The sequence below is a fragment of the Rhyacophila brunnea genome, unplaced genomic scaffold (assembly GCF_057557595.1).
Source record: "Rhyacophila brunnea isolate RB1 unplaced genomic scaffold, BYU_Rbru_1.0 scaffold_11, whole genome shotgun sequence".
NCBI lineage: Eukaryota > Metazoa > Arthropoda > Insecta > Trichoptera > Rhyacophilidae > Rhyacophila > Rhyacophila brunnea.
In genome coordinates this window covers 1,556,567-1,578,920 of record NW_028232763.1, presented here as the reverse complement: position 1 = coordinate 1,578,920, position 22,354 = coordinate 1,556,567, and the positions used below count along the sequence as shown (strand labels likewise).

General features: G+C 31.1%; 1 protein-coding gene across 7 annotated transcripts in view; it reads right to left on the bottom strand.

Moving 5' to 3' along the window:
- The window catches only part of Syt1 (Synaptotagmin 1), a 108,314-nt gene that overhangs the window by 4,491 nt on the left and 81,469 nt on the right, over window positions 1-22,354 (bottom strand). For 2 of the 7 annotated variants that reach the window (XM_085957891.1, XM_085957900.1), the window contains exons 5-9: window positions 20,939-21,031; window positions 13,911-14,105; window positions 12,342-12,518; window positions 4,589-4,706; window positions 1,876-2,009 (exon numbers count right to left, since the gene is read on the bottom strand). In XM_085957891.1, coding sequence (XP_085814017.1) covers window positions 1,876-2,009; window positions 4,589-4,706; window positions 12,342-12,518; window positions 13,911-14,105; window positions 20,939-21,031 — 717 coding nt within the window. Of the gene's footprint in view, window positions 1-1,875; window positions 2,010-4,588; window positions 4,707-12,341; window positions 12,519-13,910; window positions 14,106-20,938; window positions 21,038-22,354 lie in introns of all 7 variants that reach the window. The other 5 variants (XM_085957873.1, XM_085957882.1, XM_085957908.1 and 2 more) reach the window with 3 other exon arrangements.

The window sequence follows — 22,354 nt, the reverse complement described above, 5'->3', positions numbered from 1 at the left end:
GCAAGCACAAGCAAAACTATGTGAGTTAATTATTATTGAGAAAGGAAAAAGAGTAAAAAAAATATTAAAGATTAGAATAGAAGTAACCGATTGGTAATGCAGTTACGAGTAGAGATAGAAGCACCGCCGTGCCGAGGTCCCTCCCTACATCATGACAGGTGAAAAGGGGCAAAAGACTTTTCAAGAAATCTTTTGACAACCTCTGGTTGCTGTCATTCTACTATCTTGCGCGATTGTCGCGGACTAACAAGAAAGGAAAATGTAGAGTGTGTTGGAAACGGAAGAAGAATATTCTTGAGTGTATGATTATTAAATTTATTGCCAGTAATAAAATAAATCCCCTTATGAAGAATTAGATGGAAGAAGTATTGTGATTTAAACGTCACATTTTCACTGTAAATATTGTAATGTATCACTATTATAGTTAATGTTAACACGTGACATTTAATTGTAGTAATACCAACCAAAGTTTAATGCATCCCAGAACAAAAATTCAATAAATACTGATATAGATTCTAATTGATTTAAGTTTTATACTATTTCATTTGAGTATTTTTTTGCTACCCGGGTTTTGCCTTTCGGCATCATCAGGCTTATTTACTATTGGTGAATACGCATAGTGCCTGAAAATGCCGAAAGGCCTGGGTCATAAAAAACGACACAAATGGAATACATAGTACAAAACGTAAATCCGTTAGAATTTAAATTCAAATTCCATCAAGTACCCTCGGCGATAATATTAAAATACTGATATCAATGAATCGAGGACGTAATCTTCAGTTTTTTTTCAAAATGGGTTTTATTGGATAATATTTTTTTACACGACTAAATACAGGTTGTGTCCAAAGGATGTAAGCTGCAAATGCCGATTTATTATCTAAATTTACCTGACATTTTTAAAAAAAAAAAAGAAGAAAGTGTAGTGGGAAAAACTACGTAACCACCATATTTGTTATTTTTTCTTTAATTAACTCAATAATTATTATTACATTAGGAATATATAAATTAAATTATTAATTATCATCTAATTCAAGGTTATGTCTATTTTGTATTTTAACTTTGACCGAAAACCATAACGAAAACGTTTTTGTGCCTCCTGTAAAATTTGATTTGTGTGGATTACGTCTTTTTTCCTTTCTACACTCGATATGCTCTATGACGTTATGTGAAAAGAGAGTAGAATATACTAGTGTATCATATTCATTGAATTTAATTTACTGAGTGTTACTAAACATTAACTTCGTCCTTATTCTAGCAGTCGTATATAATATTAATAATATGAAATTTAGCGTATATGCATACACTTTGAATGAGCATACAAGTGTTATATTTCGTGTTAATACTAAACACGACTACACGAATAAAGCTAGTAGTAATAACTATATTATATTGTCACGTAAAATACATATATCCGGTTTGTTAAAATAATGCTTTACGTATGATAGAAACTTGTAAGGTGTGTTTATACGGTATGTGTGCGGAATAAGACACATTATGTGGCTTGCAATAACACTGGCATATATTATATTGTAACCTTTGATAGTATGGCTCCATAGGGAGGGTAGTAATGCTTATTAAAAGTTTTAATTTTGGTTTATAAAATTTTTACTACACTGATCTGTAAATGTACAGATTTTTTTAACAGTGTAAAAATTTTATATTGCGATGTTGATTTTGTATCTTTTTCTTAGTATAAAAAAATAATAAGAAAAAGTTGAATGAATTTTCCCTACATAATTAATATTATATAACACAACATCGAAAATAAATTCCCATAAATTTGGCATGGTATTATTTATTATATAAACTTGGTATTATTTGTCGGTTAGCTGGGCTCCCAGCCCGGCGGGCCCCTTGGGTTATCTCAGCTCGTACCTGTATCTGTTCGAACGGCACTTCAAAAGTGAACGACTCGTTGTAATACGGATTTAGCGTGCACTTCTTGATACTAGTCTTCTTCTTCTTCAAGCGTTTTCCGTTTTGCATCAGCGCTATCTTCACGTAGGGATCTGCACGCGGCCGCAACATGAAAAGAAAAAAAAAAACATTTAATTTCCAAATTCGCTCCAAACTATGAATTTATTAAACATAATTCATAACTTGAAAACACCCACTAGAAAAAACTATATTTGAAAAAAATACGAAACTCGACGGGATTTGAACCCGTATAACCATATAATGCATTAATCAAAACCTAAAAATATTTGGCAAGAGCCGGGCGTCGGTTAGTAACAAAAATCGATAGTCAATAATGGGTTTGGGTCGAAATCCTGAAGGCCGAAATCCCGAAAGCCGAAATCCCGAATGCTGAAATCCCGAATGGTCGAAATCCCGAAAGCCGAAATCTCGAAGGCCGAAATCCCGAATACTGAAATCCTGAACGCTGAAGTCCCGAATGGCCGAAATCCCGAATGGCCGGAATCCCGAAGGCTGAAATCCCGAAAAATAAAAAAAATATAAAACAGTAATAATTGCGCAATCTTAACCCTTATCTTGAATTGCGCAAATTTTTACAGGAGACAAAAACCCATTTGTTCTACAAAAAAAAAAATGGTTTTTTGTCTCTCTTGTAAAATTGGCGAAATTCAAGATAAGTGTTAAGATTGCACAATTATTATTACTGTTTGTATTTTTATTTTTCGGGATTTTGGTCTTTGGGATTCCGGCCATTCGAGATTTCGGCCATTCGGGATTTCAGCATTCGGGATTTCGGCCTTCGGGATTTCGTCCGGCACCCGTCAATAATAAATAACGCAATTTGATAAGCATTTCATGTATGACCTACTAGTTTAAATTGTCATCATTAGATAGGAGGCTCGTAGCATAATTGGTTAATGCATGGATTGGCGCGACACTAATGGTTATACGGGTTCAAATCCCGTCGAGTTTCGTATTGTTTTCAAATATAGTTTTTTCTAGTGGGTATGTATCTGAGGTGTTTTCAAGTTATGTATGTTCAATATATGGAATGTTCCATTCTCAAAATCTTGCGAATTATTCATTTGAATAAAATAAATGGTTTATGAATTTATTGATGAAATAAAAGAGTTTAGACTATTAATTATTCCTATCCAACGTTTGTTTACACGGGTTTAGTGATAATCATTATTCATTAGTATTCATTACTCGCACTAATACCGCACACAGGCCGAATTAGTAATACGCATTAGTATTTTGGCTGTTTACACGAGTCAGTATTAGTGCGACTATTAATGATCAGTACTAATACCCCGTTTAAACGTGCATGGATTTACTGTTGACAGTAAGAAAATGTATGGGTAAACATATAGGTATTACCCAGCAGTTGGCAAGATTACATGCATGAATCAAAAAGTTTGGAAGCTTCTGAATTTTTGTGCGACGGTAGGATTAGAAGGCAGTAGATCGATAGTGATGAACTGCCTGCAAGAAAACTAACTACGGACGATTTTTCAAGTTGACCGATTTTCACTACCTGTCAAATAGTACAGAATAGTACTATACAATGACAACATCACGTCTCGTTCACTCTTAAAGAATGAGATTGGCGAAACAGTCAGAACTTTTACGTGTAATCAGTTATTGTCACGATAGTTTAAAATAAGCACTATTGCCGCCAGTAAATTCATGCACGTGTATAGGCGTTATAAGTCCGTGTAAACGAACCCTTATAACAATTACGATTACTAGTTTCAAAGTTACCTCCATCAAATGTACGACAAAAGACCGTTTGTCACATTTACAAATTGCAAATATAATATTTGTTTTGCCAAACCTATTTATTATTAAGTTGTTAGAAATTTGAATACTCGAATTATTAGAAAATCATATATAAAGCCTTGCAATTGATTTCAGATTTGAATCCAATTTTACTTTTAGAAAGACCTGTTAGTATTTGATAGGGTAATGAGGGTATTTTATTGTAATATAGGTATTTTTAAAAACCTGATTTAACCGAATTTTCCTTTCAAAATATGGCAATATTAAATGTAATGTTTGAGACGTCCACGGTTGTTTCTTTTTCGAATAGATTTTTGGGTTTACATCGCGTGATCTTCCGCCTTCTTTCCACGACATTTCGAGTTTGTTGCAGAGTTTATTCTCAAGACTTGAGAATGAGAAGATTCAGTATGGCCTCTGTTATGGACCCGAAACGTTTAAGAAAGAAAGAGGAAAAACACACGGTGTAAACTCAAACATCTATTACGATAGCAATATTTAGGTTTTAAATTTTTTTTTTCTAATTAGACAATGATTCAACCTTCAATCAATTTTTCGTATTAAAATTATGAGTAAAATAATAATGATAATTTAATTAACATATAGTATGTACCTATATAATACGGTTTAGGTATTTTAATTATAGTAAATCAAAATAATAAACTATTTATTGCCTGAAAGATGTGTTTTTAGCATGTATGGTAATCTGTTGACTCCGTGTATATACGTATATTCTGGATTATTTATTGTATTCCAATGTAATGAAACTGATTACACATAACAAAATAGATGTCGAATAATTATCAGCGGATATATATTTTTTTGTTTGAGTGCTATTATATACAATAGTACAAGCTATATACCAAATAGAAAGACCATTTTTATATACCTGAGAGGCCACCGACGTCCATTTTTTTGAGGTTCTTAGCTTCCAGAATAACTACAGTCAATTTTCCAGCCGTTGGTACGTAGCGCAGAGAGAAGCAAATATCTCCAAGCTTGTTATCCTGTAACATGCAACTTATTGTTTAAGCACTCCATAATGGCCAATAAAACTCTAACATTCGTGTAATTGGAAGACAAATGGTAGAAAAACATTTAAGTAGGTATTTTTATACTACCTGTGGATTTAAAAGAATTAGTATTTTTTTACTTCAATGGCTATGTTGGAATCTGAACATTTAGTTAATGTTGTACAATATTATATTATTATCTACTAATTACATATGAGTCGAGTAGGAGTTATGAAGAAATTATTAAATATAAACTAAAAATATAGTAAACTTAGTATTTATCTAGACAGTATAATGAATAATAATGCATTTAACAAAAAGTGTCAATTGACTAATATCCAATGAGTTCAAAAATATTATTAACAATCATTAGGTTTCAATGAATAATATTTTAGATGAATTGAATATTTTTTTATAAAATTGTGTAGGTAATATATTATTATTGTGGTACCTACTAAATCCTGAAAAAAAGTTACAGTTTAAAATGCCTATTATTCTTCAGAGATTAAACATATGTTTTTGGAAGTTTGTGTAGTAGAAGGTATCATTTTTTAATGTTTAAAATGACAGCATGACTGAGAGATATACCAAAAAAATATTCAAAACAAAAATAAACGGAATAAAATTAATCAAAAAGGTTTGGTTTGATTCAACTATCTGGCTATCGATAGCTTCACCAAAAAGACGGGGAGGGACAAGATCAAAGTGACAAAGATAGAGAGAGAGAGAGAAAGAGAAAGACAAGAGAAAAAGAAGGACAGGGGTTACAGAATATCAAGGCAAAGGTACACATAATGACAATAATAAATATTACTGATATGATTTTTTAGTATTTATATATTAACAGCACTATGAAACCTTATCATATAATGATGTGAAGTTGGCAACCCCTGGTTTATTATTGCTATTTTAATGTCACTGCCTAACCTAACCTGTAAGTCAATAATGCTTAGTATTAAGTGACATGTTAGGTTAGGTAATGCTGTTTCAACAGCGTTGCCAGCTTTACACTATTCTATGGATGTGTCAGATAGTTCTCTTAACACATAAGTACTGTTTTATTTAATAATAATATAAACTGTAAGGATTGCTAGGGAATACACAACACATTGTTAGTTTTTTTTAATAACAAAGTAATAGCGTCTTGTGATCACCTAGAAGCAAGTACCCACTGGTGACAATTAATTTACATTACTGACTTCAACATCAACCATTGAAAAGACAAATTTAAATAATATTAATTTATTAACATATAAAATATTTTGGTTAGGGGACAAAGAAGTGCATTTTAGAGAGACGGTTTCAAATCCTATTTTATGTACAAACATGCATCCTTTATTGGAATAGAAATTATTCTGTAAATTTGCACTCATTTTTTTGTGGAGAACTTTCTCAAATATTACTTAATTATAGTCTCAGTTATTTTTAATTGAATTGTTTTTATTGTTTAATAGTGAAAAGTAGTTGAGGTCAGTATTGCATAGAGGACTGTAAGACAAAACACAGGTAAAAATACAAAATATATTATAATCATATTGCAACATCTAAATGTTACGAACATTATGACGACCACATGTAATCACAATAAATAAACACATCCAATTATAATATAACAAATAAAATATTTGTATATATATATATTATATATATTTATGAAGCCAGAACAGTATGTTTATGTGAACTGACTCTAAATTCAATTGATAGTTACCACCGCAAATTGCAACTTTTCACGAAAAGAGAAATTTGCAATTTATATTATTATTCTGTTACGGACACCCAGCTCAAACCAGTCTTTCAAAATCAAAATATAATCTAAAATATTGAAATGCTATTTAAAAATAAAATGAAATAAATGAGATTTCAAAAACATAATAATGATAATTAGTGAATAGTAATTATTTCCGCGTTAGTGAATTTAGATTAAATTTGATAAAATGCTCTTAAATACTTAATATGAAATAAAATAGTTTCTACACGATACGGTAAAAAGTATTTTTTACACTAAAAGCTAGGTAATTAATTATAAAAAAAAATATAATATTTGAATATGTCAAGACTCACGCGGCAGCAGAATTTGTCCCTGGCTTACTAATGGAAGTGTGGTATCACATAAACAATTTATACATATTATATTTTTCTAATGTTTACATAAATAAAATACATTTAAACATAAAAGTGTATGAAAAATGGGAGCACATCAAGTCTATGTGAAACATGCATAGAGAGATTTGTAAAAGCTTAATACTCAATAGATCCAACATAAGTAACTGAGGAAATATTTGTTCACATAATAATATAAATTAAAATTTATAAAAATAATGTAAATAATTATTATCTATCAATTGAGATAAATTATTAATATAGAATTCTAAATAATATTAAGTGAAAAATAATCAGTCTTGGCTGATTAAAGATTTTTCTATTCATAAAAAAAACTAATAAGTTAAAAATGTTGGAATAATAATAAAATATTATGCTGAATTTTATAATTTATTTCGTGCATGTCTCATTTTTAGCTTTGAATGTATACCCCATATTTCTTTCCTATTAAAATATAATATAAAGATAAGAATATTACTGTAGTTTGATAAAATAAAGATCTATTTAAAAGTTTATTCTATTAATAATAATTTAATATTGTATTATTATTTTATAAAATAAACTATAAAAAAAGCTTTATTTACCATAGGCATAATATTATGTTTCATGAATATAGGGTACCTATATAATTGTTTGATTTTGTGTTTATAACATGGATGACACCGTGTCGTGATTAAAATATTATTGGGCACCGACAAAACAGGATATAAACCACAAAAACAAGCAGTGCTTAAATAGTTTTAAGGGGATTTACATGTGAATTTTTCTTCAAATAATATTGTATTACTCACCTCTATTGATTAGATATCCAAAATCGTAAATTAGGTAGATACGATTGTACCTATATTAAATTTTATTTCATACGTATGAGTGCCTAATAACAGGAACTGATTTTATCCATACAAGTTCATATAAGTGATTTAATTTTGATTTTAACGGCTGATTTAATATTTGAAAAGTATATTTTCAAAAAAAAAAATCACAATTCAACATTTGTGGTAAAAAAAACGTTTTTGCGATTCACTCGCAACAGGTTGGTCTTGACGCTTCTTTTCCCCTTGGGAACGTATTTTAAAATAAGAATTTTAATACGAGATAAACTTTTTTTTCAAGAAACACAAACAAAATAATTTTTGACATATTAACATATTAACATTAATATGAATTATTTTAACGTGCCTGTTTCTGTTAAGTTTTTAAGTATTTTTTTGTACGTTTATGGCGGATTTTGAAAGATTATAAATCGTTATAATATGTTGTGCGGAAATATAATATTTAGTCATTTTTGTTGTTATTAGATTTTGATAACTTATCGGGTTTTGAAAAAAGACACTTTATCTTGTAACTTTTGTAAGTATTCAAGTGTAATTATTTTGTTTAGTATATATATATTGTCATCTCGAATAAATAGATGGAATGTTTATAGTTTTTGGTACAAACCCTGTATTTTAAAGTTGTATCTGCTATCGCTTCAGAGATTTATGTGGTATTGTTGATGTAAAATAATAAAAATGTGCTTCCTACGACTAAAACTACCGTCACACTTGTGCAACAACAACAACTGTAACAAACAATCAGCATGCTCCAGCCGCACAATCAAACAGCTCACAATAATTAATGGTGATATAATATTAAAAAGAATAGAAGAAAAGAAACAAGAACTGCTCAAATGAATAGTAAAAAGGATTAAGATTAAACACGAAGAGGGTTAAGAACATGTAAGAAAATAAACAATAAACAATGATGAAAATGTATTAAATTGGAAAGAGTAGAGAAGAACCTAAGAGTCAATCTAAGAAATTGTTTGTTAACTTAAAATCATCATCAAATAATCTCTCAGAATATTAAAATATTACTATATATTATTATTATATAAAATAAAGAAATACTGGCCTTTTATGATACCAAGTCGCTTATAGGCTGTGTGGGTAAGGCATGTATTTCAAATAAAATGGAGGAACCCAGATGTAGCTTTTAAAAAGACCTCCGTACGTTACGTATATATGCCCTTAAGTAATCTGTTTTGTTTAATGATAAAAGATGAAAAAATAGACATTTTTATTAAAAATAAACTTAAATTGTACCATGTGATTTTACTGGAATTGTTTTATCGACCACCATTCATTATAATTTATTAATATACCGTGGCTTATTAAAAATGATGTTATTTTGTTTATAAAATACTCTGATTTAGTGGTTTGTTCCAGTTAATAATATGGTACCTTTTAGAACAGTTGTTGTTATGTAAAGTTATGTCCATTTGGTACAAATTAATACTTACGTGAATGATTTTTTTTTGATTGTATTTGAAGCATCATGCAAATTGTCGAGGACACAACCAAACACAGCCACAAGCAGAGCAGAGAAAATATGAGGGAAAGAGAAAAACAATTCGAGTAAATACAATATGTCAATTATATAATAATGATATATAAAAGAGAGAATAAAAATCAAAACATACGCATGGACAAATAAACCAATTGAACGAATTTGTCATAATAACGTTACATTTAAAATTATTGATTTATAAAATGACAACGTTTCTGTCCATAATATTATGTTATTCCCAAACATGAAAAACGCTCAATGGGTGAAAAACAGCCACAGAGTGTTATGGATGGTGTTAAATGATCGAAAACCGAATTCAAAATGTGTTCCTTTTTTTTTTAGTTATGGAGGCCGAAATGAATAAAAAAAAAACGTTTGTAATATTACTAGAATAGCCATTTAAATATATTTTTGCTTAAAAAGGCATGTAAATGAGAAAATTAAGAAAGGATTAACACGACCATATAGGTGTCGCTGAGTTTCAAAAGCCGCTATAACACTTTTTTGAAATACTTAAGATATATATATCGATGGATTCGTTATTAAAATCTCTACATGAAATTTTTATCGCCTCTTTCAAAATCCTCTGCGATTAACTGTCATTTATGAAACAAAATCAATGCGTCTATCAAAACCCGCTATAACACTACTGAAACATTCAAAAACCTTTTTAGTTCAAAAAGTTTTTATTGATTTTCTCAAAATAATTAAAAATAGTTATATCGGGTTTTGAAACTCAGCGACACATTAGCGAAAAAGTATATGATTTCGGTGTTTGGTTATTCAACACCACTCACATCGCATTTTGGCTATTTTTTTGTTCAATTAGCGTTGTAGGTATTTGGGTGTAACTTACGTTTATAATATTTAGATACTAAAATAATTTGTCGATATATTATGTTAAAAATTGAGTCATCAAGCTCCAAAAATTTCAGCTATAATTAAAAACAATGTTGAAGAAATTGGGAAATTTATGTATTTACCATATCGATAATTACATTAAGACGCTTATTTAATTCAATTGGTATTATTTGCAAACGTCTGAAATGCTTATCCAGAAACTGAGTTTTTACAATAATAAGTTAATAATTTGGAAGAAAAAATACTCAACATATACAAATTATAAAAAGAATAATATGTAAGTAGAATAATCAAAATATTTTTAAACTTCTCTGGATAGGCACCCTGTCTAATTTGTCAAAAGAATGATAGCGAAATATTGTATGTGACAAGAATGGTTGTGAAATTTTGTCAGTGGATATTATTATCAATGTCAGTGTTTGATTTCTGGTTTTTATTTACAAAACAATTGGTATTTAATCCCAAAATAATTTCTAATTTTGGTTTCAGTAATTAGGTAACAACATTACATGAGTATACTTTATTGCAACGGGTCCCGACTTTACCACTTTCAATGTTTTTAGGAATATAACAAACTAATATAAATATTAGTCCATTTAGAGCACAGTTTAAATATAAAAAAGAATATGGACCAAAGATGTTGAATCTTCTTCCAGATGGAGTATTTTGTGGTACGAGTATCTCTATAAACACGCCTAAACAGTAGTTTGATGTAAGTGCCATTTTTGAATGCAACAAAAATATAAAACCACTTTTTTATTCATTCTTTGAATGACAATTAGATATCTAATTTGTCTTATTTAAATATTATGTTTAGGTACTCTATCTATAGAATAAGGTTTTCTCCAATATATAGATATTTTTTACCAATGGTGACTTATGCGGAGCATATGGTCACAAAGTGAAGATTATATTAAAATACTTCTTTTATGGAAAAAAGGTTGTTGACTATTCATCCAATTGATTGGGTTCTTGCACATTGTAAAAGAATAATATTATGTAATTTTTGCCACATCGAACCTTTTATGGTTTCAGAGATCTTAGCAACTTTACTACGCCATCGTAAAATTATTAACATTAAAAAAGTATTTATAGTGGTGGAAAAAGACGAAATTGCATTAAAGATTACTCATTTTTTGGCACTTAATCACTTTTGCTGGTCCGAATGTTGAATTTTTTATGCCAAATAGTTGTATTTAGTATTCGCAACATCTTTGAGACATAGAAGACAATCAACATTATAATAATTATATTATTATGTGTAAGTGAATAAAAGCTGATAAAATTGATAACTAAGAATTAAAAAAGTCTTCATTCTCTGGGAGTTTTAATAATATAATGGCATCGATCGGCTGTTGGACCTAAAGTCAGCCAGTGTCCCTTCTGTGAAAGTCCTTCGGTAAAGAGTGCACCAAATTATCACTATGCAAAAAAGAATAAAATATAACTAACAAGAGTCAAATGTCAAAATACTTATAAAAAGTTACGAGAGAATAAAATGAAAAATTCAAACCTTTCCTTATATTGAGATGAGAAATATTAATGTGGGATGTCACTACATACTTGAAAGTTAACGATAGAATGATCCGAACTGGGTGTGCTCTGAATATATATACACATATATTATTATTTATTTAAATATATATTGTATGAAAAATTTTCATGTTAAAGAACTAGAAAAACAAAAAAAGATTTTTTTAGACAATAAAACTTGAGTTTATAATTACTATGTTATCTATTACCTATATATTTTCTTGCTGATGTGTAACTATTTAATAATTAATCTGAGAGTGATATGTAAAATTATTTACTAATTGCAATGTTTCAGTTAATGATTCAATTGAGGGTTTATTTGTTCATTATCAAATCAAATTAAAAATAAAACTTAATTGATATTGTAGCCTCAAAGCCTAAAACTTGTTACACTGAGCCAATTTGTATAATATATTTTGTATTTTTATTCAGTCCGCCAAATCTTAAAATGTGAAATGTACTTATGAAAATTGAATATAGCCAAATATTCCGTTGAAAAATTTGATAGGAGTTGAATAAAAAATAATGTGTGCTCGAACACACGCTGTCGTTCGCTTTTAGGAGTTTTCTTATTATTAGAAAGTACATTCGTATGTGTTATTCTGTGATACTCATTCGATGGTTGTACAAAATATTATTTCGCATGGCAAAATTTTACTGGGGCATGAGCACGTCATGCGAGACGGGTTTTAAAAGAAGTTTAACTTTGCAACTGAATCACAGCACTATTGTAGGACTTGTCATAGGGTGTTGTAGACTATTGAGCCTGTTGAGTGTGTGGTGTTTGAGTGTCTGCCGTTGGTATACCTGTCCACCTTCTCCCTCGACGCTTTGCAGCTCGCGCCACTCCTCGATGGTCTGCGCCAGATCCACCTGGCACAGCGGCACCTTCACCTCGCCTATCTGGTCATGCTTGGAGAAGCGGTCAAAGTCGAATATGGCGAATACTAGCGTCTTGTTCATGGCGTCTGCATACGGTACACTCTGAAATATCGAAAACAGACGGTTTTAAATATATTATTTGTTTCATATTTTTATATACTGATCGAAACAATAGACAATTTTTATTCTTTACTATTAGGTATACTATTACTATAAATTATTAAATCATCTCTTCTGTGCTTGTGAGAAAACGACATTTCAATGATACCAGTAAATAGATTACAAAAACGATTAAAAATAAAGTGAAAGCCTTTAACGAACGATAATTTTATAACTCATTCATTTTAATTAAAAGTTTATCTTTGAAATACAAATGCAATTGTTTTATTTTTTTAAATTGAGTTTTAATAAATATTAAAACACGCTGAAATAACAATATTGACCCACCTGCAGAAAAAAAAGTTCATCATCGCTGTAGTCAAAAGCACCAAATTTAAAAAAAATGTAGTTTTCAAATAAAGAATAAACAAATACTATCTTCTTTCCAAGAGATTCAACGTCTATTTGCTGAATGGTTCGTGATAATTATTAAAATCTATAATTTTATTGATAAAGCTCACTAAATGAGCAAAACACGTGTCGTCAACTTTGTTTTACATGTACTTAATACCATGTAACCGTATCATTTTATAAATGAATCTATTTTTATTTTAGATTATTTTAGATTAATTACACATTTTCGTCTTTGGAGTATCATTAAAATTTGTACGATAATTTTTTCTACACTTTATCAAAGAGGTTGTCTTCTCGTTTCTACCATAATTCAAATTTATGCAGCTATTATGATTTTGCATATATTATAGTAAGGTTTCCTTACGAAAAATGGTAATAATATATTCATTATCTAACGCTTTGATTAGCATAGCTTCTACTACTTATTATTTAAGTACCTAAAGGCTCGATGACATTCAGTTACTTTACAAGCTGCTTGTTGGCGAATTTACAATCTGCTTGTAAACTCGCCCAGTGTCATCATCGAACAAGCTAACAAGTAGATTGTAAACAATCTAACGAGAAAAGTTGAAAGCCGGGCTACTTTACACGCTACTCGCTGGCGTGTGGGCCAATCTGCGTCTGCGCAGTAGAGCGATAGTGGCGACCTCCCGGTAAAAAAAACGAACTACGTCCTGTCAAAATAGTCGCTAGCTTGTGGCTTCTGAGCGAGTGGAAAGTTTTGTGTGTCATCATAACAATCGCACTAGCTGACTCGCCCGCTTTTAAATTCGCCAACAAGCAGCTTGTAAAGTAGTTCAATGTCATCGACGCGTAAGTTAAATGTATTTGTAACCATTTCAGTATTAACACTACCCAAAAATATACAATTTCTGATAGTCTGAAAACTTGTGCATTATATCTGAGCCAATAACCGTAACCAATTGACATTTTGTGAAATAAAAATAGGTTTGTAGGTATATTAATGCAAAATTCATTTACCTTAAATATAAATGTTTCATTAAAGACAGGGCTGAGAGTTTTGCGGTGGACTTTGGTCTCGAATTTCTTCTTCTTATCGGGCAGGAGGTAAACCTTGACGTAAGGATCCGAAGTTCCTCCCATATCCAGGGCGGGCAGGTCTTCAGCTTGGATCACCGTCACCGACAGACTGTTTGAGTTGAAGTCGTACTCCAGCTGGAAATAATATTTTGTCACAATTATTATAATGTATACAGCCAGATATTTAAGTAACCACAATTTTCCAGCGTTCACCAGATCATTATCAATATTATACTATATATTCTTTTCAATAAAATATTTTATGAGAGTTAAAATAATACTAAGAGCTTTTATAAGGAGAACTTTAGTGATTTTTAAGTTCGATATAGCTCAGGGTTCGAAATGGACCGGAGCGCACGGGAGCGCCGTTCCTGCAGCCCGATTTCCTAACTATCGTCTCGTGTGGCACCAGACGACATGACGTAATTGTGACGTCAGCCAATACACGCTCGAGCGGGCGGCATGTGTTGGCTGACGTCACAATTACGTCATGTCGTCTGGTGCCACACGAGACGATAGTTAGGAAATCGGGCCCCTGTTCGTGAAATCGGTAAAATTATCGCTCCGTCTCGCGGATGAAATAATTTGACCGTCTGCGCTAGATAGGTCATATAATAAAAAATCTAACACACTTTTTTTAATGAAATACACATAAAATTTGATAACTAAGTAAGTAAATTTTAATATCTTCAGAAAACTGTCGAGCGCTCCGGTTCGTAAAATTTTCCATTTCGAGCGCTGATATAGCTCCTTAATTAATTTATTGTGTTATCTACATACTTGATAATTACCAAATCTTTTAAAAATTAAAGAAGGTATATTTATACGGTACATTTAGATACGTCGTATGCAGTCGGTGGTTCAATTTCAAAATATTTTTTTAAAATATTATAGATATTACACATTGTAAGTTTAAGACGTTCACAACATGACATGAAACATTATTATTAAGAAGAAAAGTAATAAAAACGAAAATATAGAAAAAGAACATAATATAAACATACAAAAGCAGTGAAAATACAATTATACATCTATATAAGTTCGAAGAAGTACACCGAGCTTGCTAAGGAGACCCTATTTTAAGAATGTATAAAATTGCGTACACCTAAACTTAGTGTACGTCCTGAGTGGCAGCGTTCGGCGCAGTGTTGAGCGTTTTGCGCAACTCAAACGAAGAAAATGTACGTAGACAATGTCTTTTTTTGGTTATACATTTATATGGTTATACGTTTGAGTTGCGCAAAACGCTCAACGCTGCGCCGAACGCTGCCACTCAGGACGTACACTTACTCTCACGCAAGTGGAATATATCAACACCCGAAGCAATTTGGTTGAACATATTTGTCGCCCTCCCAATTGGCATTACCGGTGGCAGGTTGGTTCTGCACCTTGGGAGAATAAACAACTAATGCTCTCTGTTTACAATAATTTTATTTTGTGTTTGGGAAAAACTGCGTATCTGCGCAGCGTAGAACATATTAACTGTACAGAAGAGTACTTTTAAATAAAACTGAATTAAATGAAAGTCAACATAAATAAAAGTTAATTAAAAAAATCATACCTATATAAAAAACTATTCCCAGTTTCAAAAAAATTTTAAGTACCTACCTAATTGTAATTTGTAAAACCACGATAATCCAATTTATGTTCAACATGGCATTAGTTCTATTTTACTCATCGTCATTGAGCTGTTAAAACCTCTTAGGCGACCATTTTGTTTTTAATATTTTCTGTTCGTTTATATTAGTCCGCCCAATTCTGTGAAAATTTTATTTATGACCAAAATTTAAATATATTTAGTTATACAAACCACCGAGGTGACAGGTCTAATTTAAATAAGACTGCATTACCTCCTATACACGTAGCGCTATTGCAAACACTCAATGATAATAATCAATCCCCCATTATAAAAAAAAATATTTTGTGAAATTTTGTCTCTCCTCTAAAATGTAAATTTTCAGGGGGTTTCAACATCTGTATTTCAAATCATTTTTAACAGCTTTCAATTTTTTGATGACTTACATAATAATATGTACCTTAAGCGAAAGGTAGAGCGAAAAAATACTATCAAATTAGTTTAAAAGTTAATTTCGACAAAAATCAATATAATATTATGTAGGTTCAGTGACGTCCCGTGGGGGTAGGCAGATTGAGCGTCTCTTGTGGGCGGCAGTTACTCGAAGGGCGGCAAATCGAGGATAATCATTTGGTATATATATAAATAGCTACCTACTTAAACTTAATAATAACGAAAATATCTTTCCATTAAAAATTCAGCTCACTGGTTGGAAACAAAATATATTAATAAACATAAAAGGTTTAACAGGACTGTATTTTTTTCGGGTTCGCGATGTCTAGTTTACTTCCGTTGCCCTTCGACGTCCTTGGTGACAAGAAACGACACGTTCACTGATGATGAAAAATACTGTATAAAAAATGTGGCGGCATTTTGGCGCTGTCCAGGCGCGGCATTTTGTCTCGGGATGTCACTGTGTAGGTTTGATCCAACAACACAAGATTGTTTATATAAGCAAATATTTGCTTTGTATGGAGAATAATTGGTGGCCTATGATTAACTGATATTGTGAATGAAGTTGTAGATACATACATAGTTAGATTATCATGACATCAAATGAATGCATTAAACGCCTCTATCTACGGCCAAATTATGTGGGTATTTGGTGTAATCGCAAGGTGTGTATTATATTAATATCTAAAAAATAAATAATATAATATCTATTTCTTCAAAAGTATTTGCTCATTTAAATGAACTATGATTATGAACAAAACAAATAGAGCTAAAATTATTGATTTCAAAATTGGAATAAGAAATAATAAAGAAAACAAATTCCTTCCGTTTTCAAATTGAATGTCAAAATTAATATTCTGACAGAAGCTGTCTGATGTTGAAATACGGCGAACTTTGTTAATCACAATATTTTATGTAAGTATTAATAAAACTATTTCCATTTAAATCTTAGAATATCGTATAAAATTTTCGATTTCGTGAGAAATTAACGAATCTATGTTATTATTCCTCGAGGTATGCCGACAGACAAATGAAAGCAACTAACTAGGTATAATAAATTTCCATATTTTACAGGAATACGTATAGAAGATTATCGAATATTTAAGCTTTGGAAAATTGTCGAGGGATGGTGCTGGAAACGCTTTTTGACATGACGTCACGCATACTAATTGACGTTTGCGAGAAATATGTCGTTATTAGTATTTTCTGCCCCCCGGCTGTCGTCAATTGCTCACCGAGTGGTAATCTTTTTGCTTTAGTCTTTATTATTGGACGTTCATTTTTTAAGCCGCACTGCGCTTTTTCATTAGGAAATATAATTGAAGATAATTGGTTGGGAAATGCTCTCGCAACATGAGAAAACAATACAAGGAGTGTTCATGAAGTAAGTGTTTAATATATTTTTTTTGATCGTTGTCAATTATTACGGACACTTTCCACATAATGGTTATAATACTATACCCTCTATTTCAACACGAATAAACTTGATTCGATAATTCAAAATGGTTATTTTAAGTCGTGTTGACACTTCATAGATTGGATTGACACTTCATCCGCAATTTTTACTTTCGTATTATTAATAAAGTTTTTGACAAAGTCATTCTATCTTATAAACCTCGTAAATCCCAAAGCAATTTTTTTCAAGAGACAGTAAAAACCGTCTAATTTTAGTTTTAAATGGAATTTCAAAACGCAAAAATCGAACTTTCTACACTATAATTCCTAGTATTTACCAGGTTTGCATTTTTTCCATTGTATGGACTTAGGAGGTTTTTATGTATTAAATTTTGAAATTATTACACATGTTATGGATGTGAGAATCATTCATAGAGGTGCAGTGACGTCCCTAGACAAAATACCGACCCATTTTTATACAGTATTTTTATCATCTGTGCGCGTGTCATTTATGGTCACCAAAGACGTCGAAAAGCAACGGAAGTAAACTAGACATCGCGAATCCGACAAAAAATTACGTTCCTGTTAAATCTATTATATTACTTAATACACTTTGTGACCAACTAGTGAGCTGATTTTTTTCTTCTTCTTCTTCGACCATGTCCGATCCTAACAGGACCATTGGGTCTATTCTATACTTATCGAACACTAAATTGATAAATAGTATCAAACTTAGGGTAGGTTTGTATCAAAATATTAGCACTTATTGTAACAATTACACGTAGCCGGTTTTTATTGTTGCAATAAGTGCGATATTTTAACAGCAGCAAGATAAGTGCTGTTAAAATATAGCACTTATTGCAACAATAAAAACCGGCTTCGTGTAATTGTTACAATACGTGCTAATATTTTGATACAAACCTACCCTAAGTTTGATAATATTTTTCACTTTATCACTTTAGCGGTCGATAAGCATAGAATAGACCCGCAGATGGGCCTCAACAGAGTGGAGGTTTTGTATTAACAGATTTTATTTTTACGAGAAATGGATGTCAGCCACTTGCTCAATCTATTAGGTCCATACTCTGACTCATACACAAATTGAAAAACAATATGTGTACTTTGCAGACCCAGGATTTGAACCTGGGACCCTCAACTCAATAGGCCGGCGTTTAAGCTTAGTTTAGGTAGCTTTTTCTCTATATATCAAATGATTCTGCTCGATTTGCCGCCCTTCGAGTAACTGCCGCCCTAAGCGACGCTCAATCTGCCTACCCCCATGGGACGTCACTGCAGATGTGGATATTTGAACAAAAATGGGAGTTACGGTTTTCACGCAACGACTTGAAAACAGTATTAGACAGGCAATCTAAGAGGCTTCACATCTATGTACCGGAAAGGAAAAACCAAACCGTCTAAAAAGGGATCCCTGAAGCTAACACATTGGAAGACGCTTCAAGCAGGCAGAAGAGGGTGGAGAAGGTTTCTCGAGGTGAGGAGCCATATGTTATTATTGAATTAATAATATTAGGGTAGATAGCCTTAGAGAATTCGTCGAATAATAGAGATGCTCATTAGTTTTTAATGCATTCAACCCTTAGTTTCTGTCCCGCCTGGATAATTCTGAAGATTAATTGCGAGGTCTGTCTAGCTAAAATTTAACAGACACTGACTAGCATAATATATATAAATAATATTGATACAATTTATTTATAACAAGCTTATAATAGCCAGCTTATTAAAATTTTACAATTCAAGGAACAAGCACCCTGACGACTAATTTGGGTGAAATGATTTCGAAGTAAAAAGTTGCTGTACTGTATTTATTGAATACTATTTACACCAGTTAATATGCCAAACATGCGATGAATAAGTAACAGCTTTACTTAAAACATGTTTTCGATGTTAGGTTTTTGGCTGGGATTTAAAAATAATCTAGTAGTTATATACTATTTTTATGAGGTGTTTTCAAATAAGTATGTATGGTATGATCGATACATTGATAGTTTGAAATGTGTATCGTTTTATCAGACGATTTATGACTAGAAAGAAAATTAATTATTCAAAGACTTTTAAGGTAGGACCCTCGTTTTTTTAATATTTCATGACAATGCAAGAAAATTTTAAATGTCTTTGGGGATGGATACAGAAACGGTTCAGAAATGTCTATTAAATTATTAACACGTGGTGATTTTCTAGAGATAATGTATTATTAAAAAAAAAGTTTTTTTTTTTTGACCATGTCCGATCCTAATAGGATCATATGGGCCTCCACAGAGTAGAGGTTTGTGTTAACAGATTTTGTTTTTTTACGAGAAATGGATGTCAGCCACTTGCTCAACCTATTAGGTCCATACCCTGACTCACACACAAACTGAAAACAATATGTGTACTTGCCAGACCCAGGATTCGAACCTGAGACCCACAGCGTGATAGTCCAACGCTTATGCCGCGCGGCCACCGTGGCTGTCGAAAAAAAAAGTATGCAAATAGTTATTCATCAGTTGTTTATTCTGCCAATACCTGCCAACTTCTGACAATTCTGTCAACTTACCTGCCATTACTAATGCCAATTGGGCGAGCAATAACCAAAACCCACGTTCAACTAAATAGCTTCCGATATCGATATATTCCAACTGCGTGAAGACGAATTTAGGTGGTCGTTTTTTATAAACTCTTAACATAATATGGTATCTTAGCTCATTTGGTGTAAATTAAGTTTTTTGTATTTACTCTTTATACTATTTTTTAAACTATTATTTATTTGTATATTGTATAAAGCTATGGCGAAGACTCCTAACTAGGCTATTATTTAATGCCTACCCTTTGAAGAAAAATGTTTTTTTAATGCATAGTGACGTGTTTAAATAATCATTTATATTCTATAAAATAATTTAATTTACCAAAAACATCTATCGTATATGTAGACATGGAATATATTATATTGTATAGATATACAGATTACAGCACCATCTGTCAAAGGTTTAAAAAATATGCCACAGTACGTCATCTGTTTTTAATGTATTTATCGGATTATTCATCGAGAAATATTGATTTTTTTTAATGGAATTTATGTCACGTGACCTCAGCATGTCTATCGAAGTGTATGCAATACGATAGGCTCCGATGGCTAAGCCTAAAAAAATGCGCATAATATTATTGTCTATGGCTGCAGCTTTATCCAAAATAATTTATAATTAGATGATTTAATCATAACATAGTTTTATATAATGCTTTTGGTGTGTATAAATATTTAGGAAAATACACAATTTGAACTCATTACTCAATTTTGTATCGTCAGTGAGCTATTATCGAAGTAGTCTGTCGTTGTCATTGGTGTTTACTTATTCATCAGTAGTAATATCGTATAATCATATTATTTCCCTTAAGTATACCTGACAAGTGTGCAGGTTTTCCACATTGATCTCCGCAGCCTACCTCTTTCCAAAAGTCACGCTTCGCCACTGGATAAAGTTTACTGTATGTAAAATAAATTTGAATTTCAATTTATTCGATTAGTGGTTGTAGGTGGTGGGTTTCTTACCTTGTACTGAAGTTTCCCAAGCTTGACTTCGCTGACTTTGCTCTCGCCTTCATCAGGTTCCTCCGCGTTCTCCGTGAGCTCCTCCATGTCCGGCTGCACCTGCGTGCGTGACTTGTCAATGGTCAATCATGAACATTTAATGGTTAACAAGCAAAACGGACTATCTACTGAGTCACTAACTCACTGCCGACCGCTAAAACAATTCAACCAAATTAGAAAGTTGTTCTACATTGCTAACATGCGAGCGATAAATGGAGGGCCCAAAGAAAGTTCTGGACTGTATGATTGTTTGTGTGGAAAGAGATTTTGGGTGCATCATTTCACCATTATTGTCGATTAAAACAGTTCAGACTTAATAGTAAAATTCTTATCTGCCTATTGACACCTTGATTAAAACTGACATTATTAAGAGTAAAAGAAGTTTCCACAGAGGGTGCTCTAAAAATACAGACACTTGAAGGGCGTTTGAGCGTCCTTGCATCTGTCTGAACAACCCCACCCTCACTGAGTTGATAATATCATCAATATTATAATTTAGGATTTTTTTAAATGTAGAAATATGTATTATGTCGTACTATTTTTCTTTATAAGTATAAGCCATTATTTCTAACATAATATGCAATACATATTATATATTATGCAATTTAATATACATGTTTTTGGAATTATTTTAGTGATACCAAACTGTCAATTAATGGTAAAGATATAAAATTAAAATAACACTAAATATAAATACTTATATAATTTTTCAGACTATCAAAACATCAAGTTTAATGCAAATATTACGAGTCATTTAGTTGATTTTTTTAAAATAAGCGAAGTAAATTTATTTATGTAAAATATAATATTCTCTTTAGAATTAAATTCTACTACAGAATAATATGAATTATGTTAAATTCTTAAAAGTTTTCTAGAATTGTATATACCTACGTAATCAATACATATTAAATATGCCCAGGATATTTATTATTTACATTAAAAAACTGGCACATACAAATTAGTGTAGATTTTATATTTTTAAATTAATATAATCTGTAAGTTCAGCTTTCCTAGGTGAAAAAAATATTTTAGAATAATTGATGGTTGTTAGCTATTGACCCAAATAAATTCTAATTTAGGATGAGATATTGAAAAAGACGATACAAATGCGGGATTCGAACCTACGATCTACCATTAATTTACCGTAGGTTTATTTTAATAAATAACATAAAATTGATAAGATATCTATTCTTCAAAAATATTAGGTTTAGATGGGATTTAAAAACTCAAATTGTACCCTCCAAATATCAAAAGACAATAATTATTAATCTCGATTGTCATTTGGTTTTATACTTTAATTTAACAATTGCAAATTCCTACTTACGAAAGAATTAGTTTTCCTGATGTTTATTTAAAAATGTAGTTAGTTTGTATTAT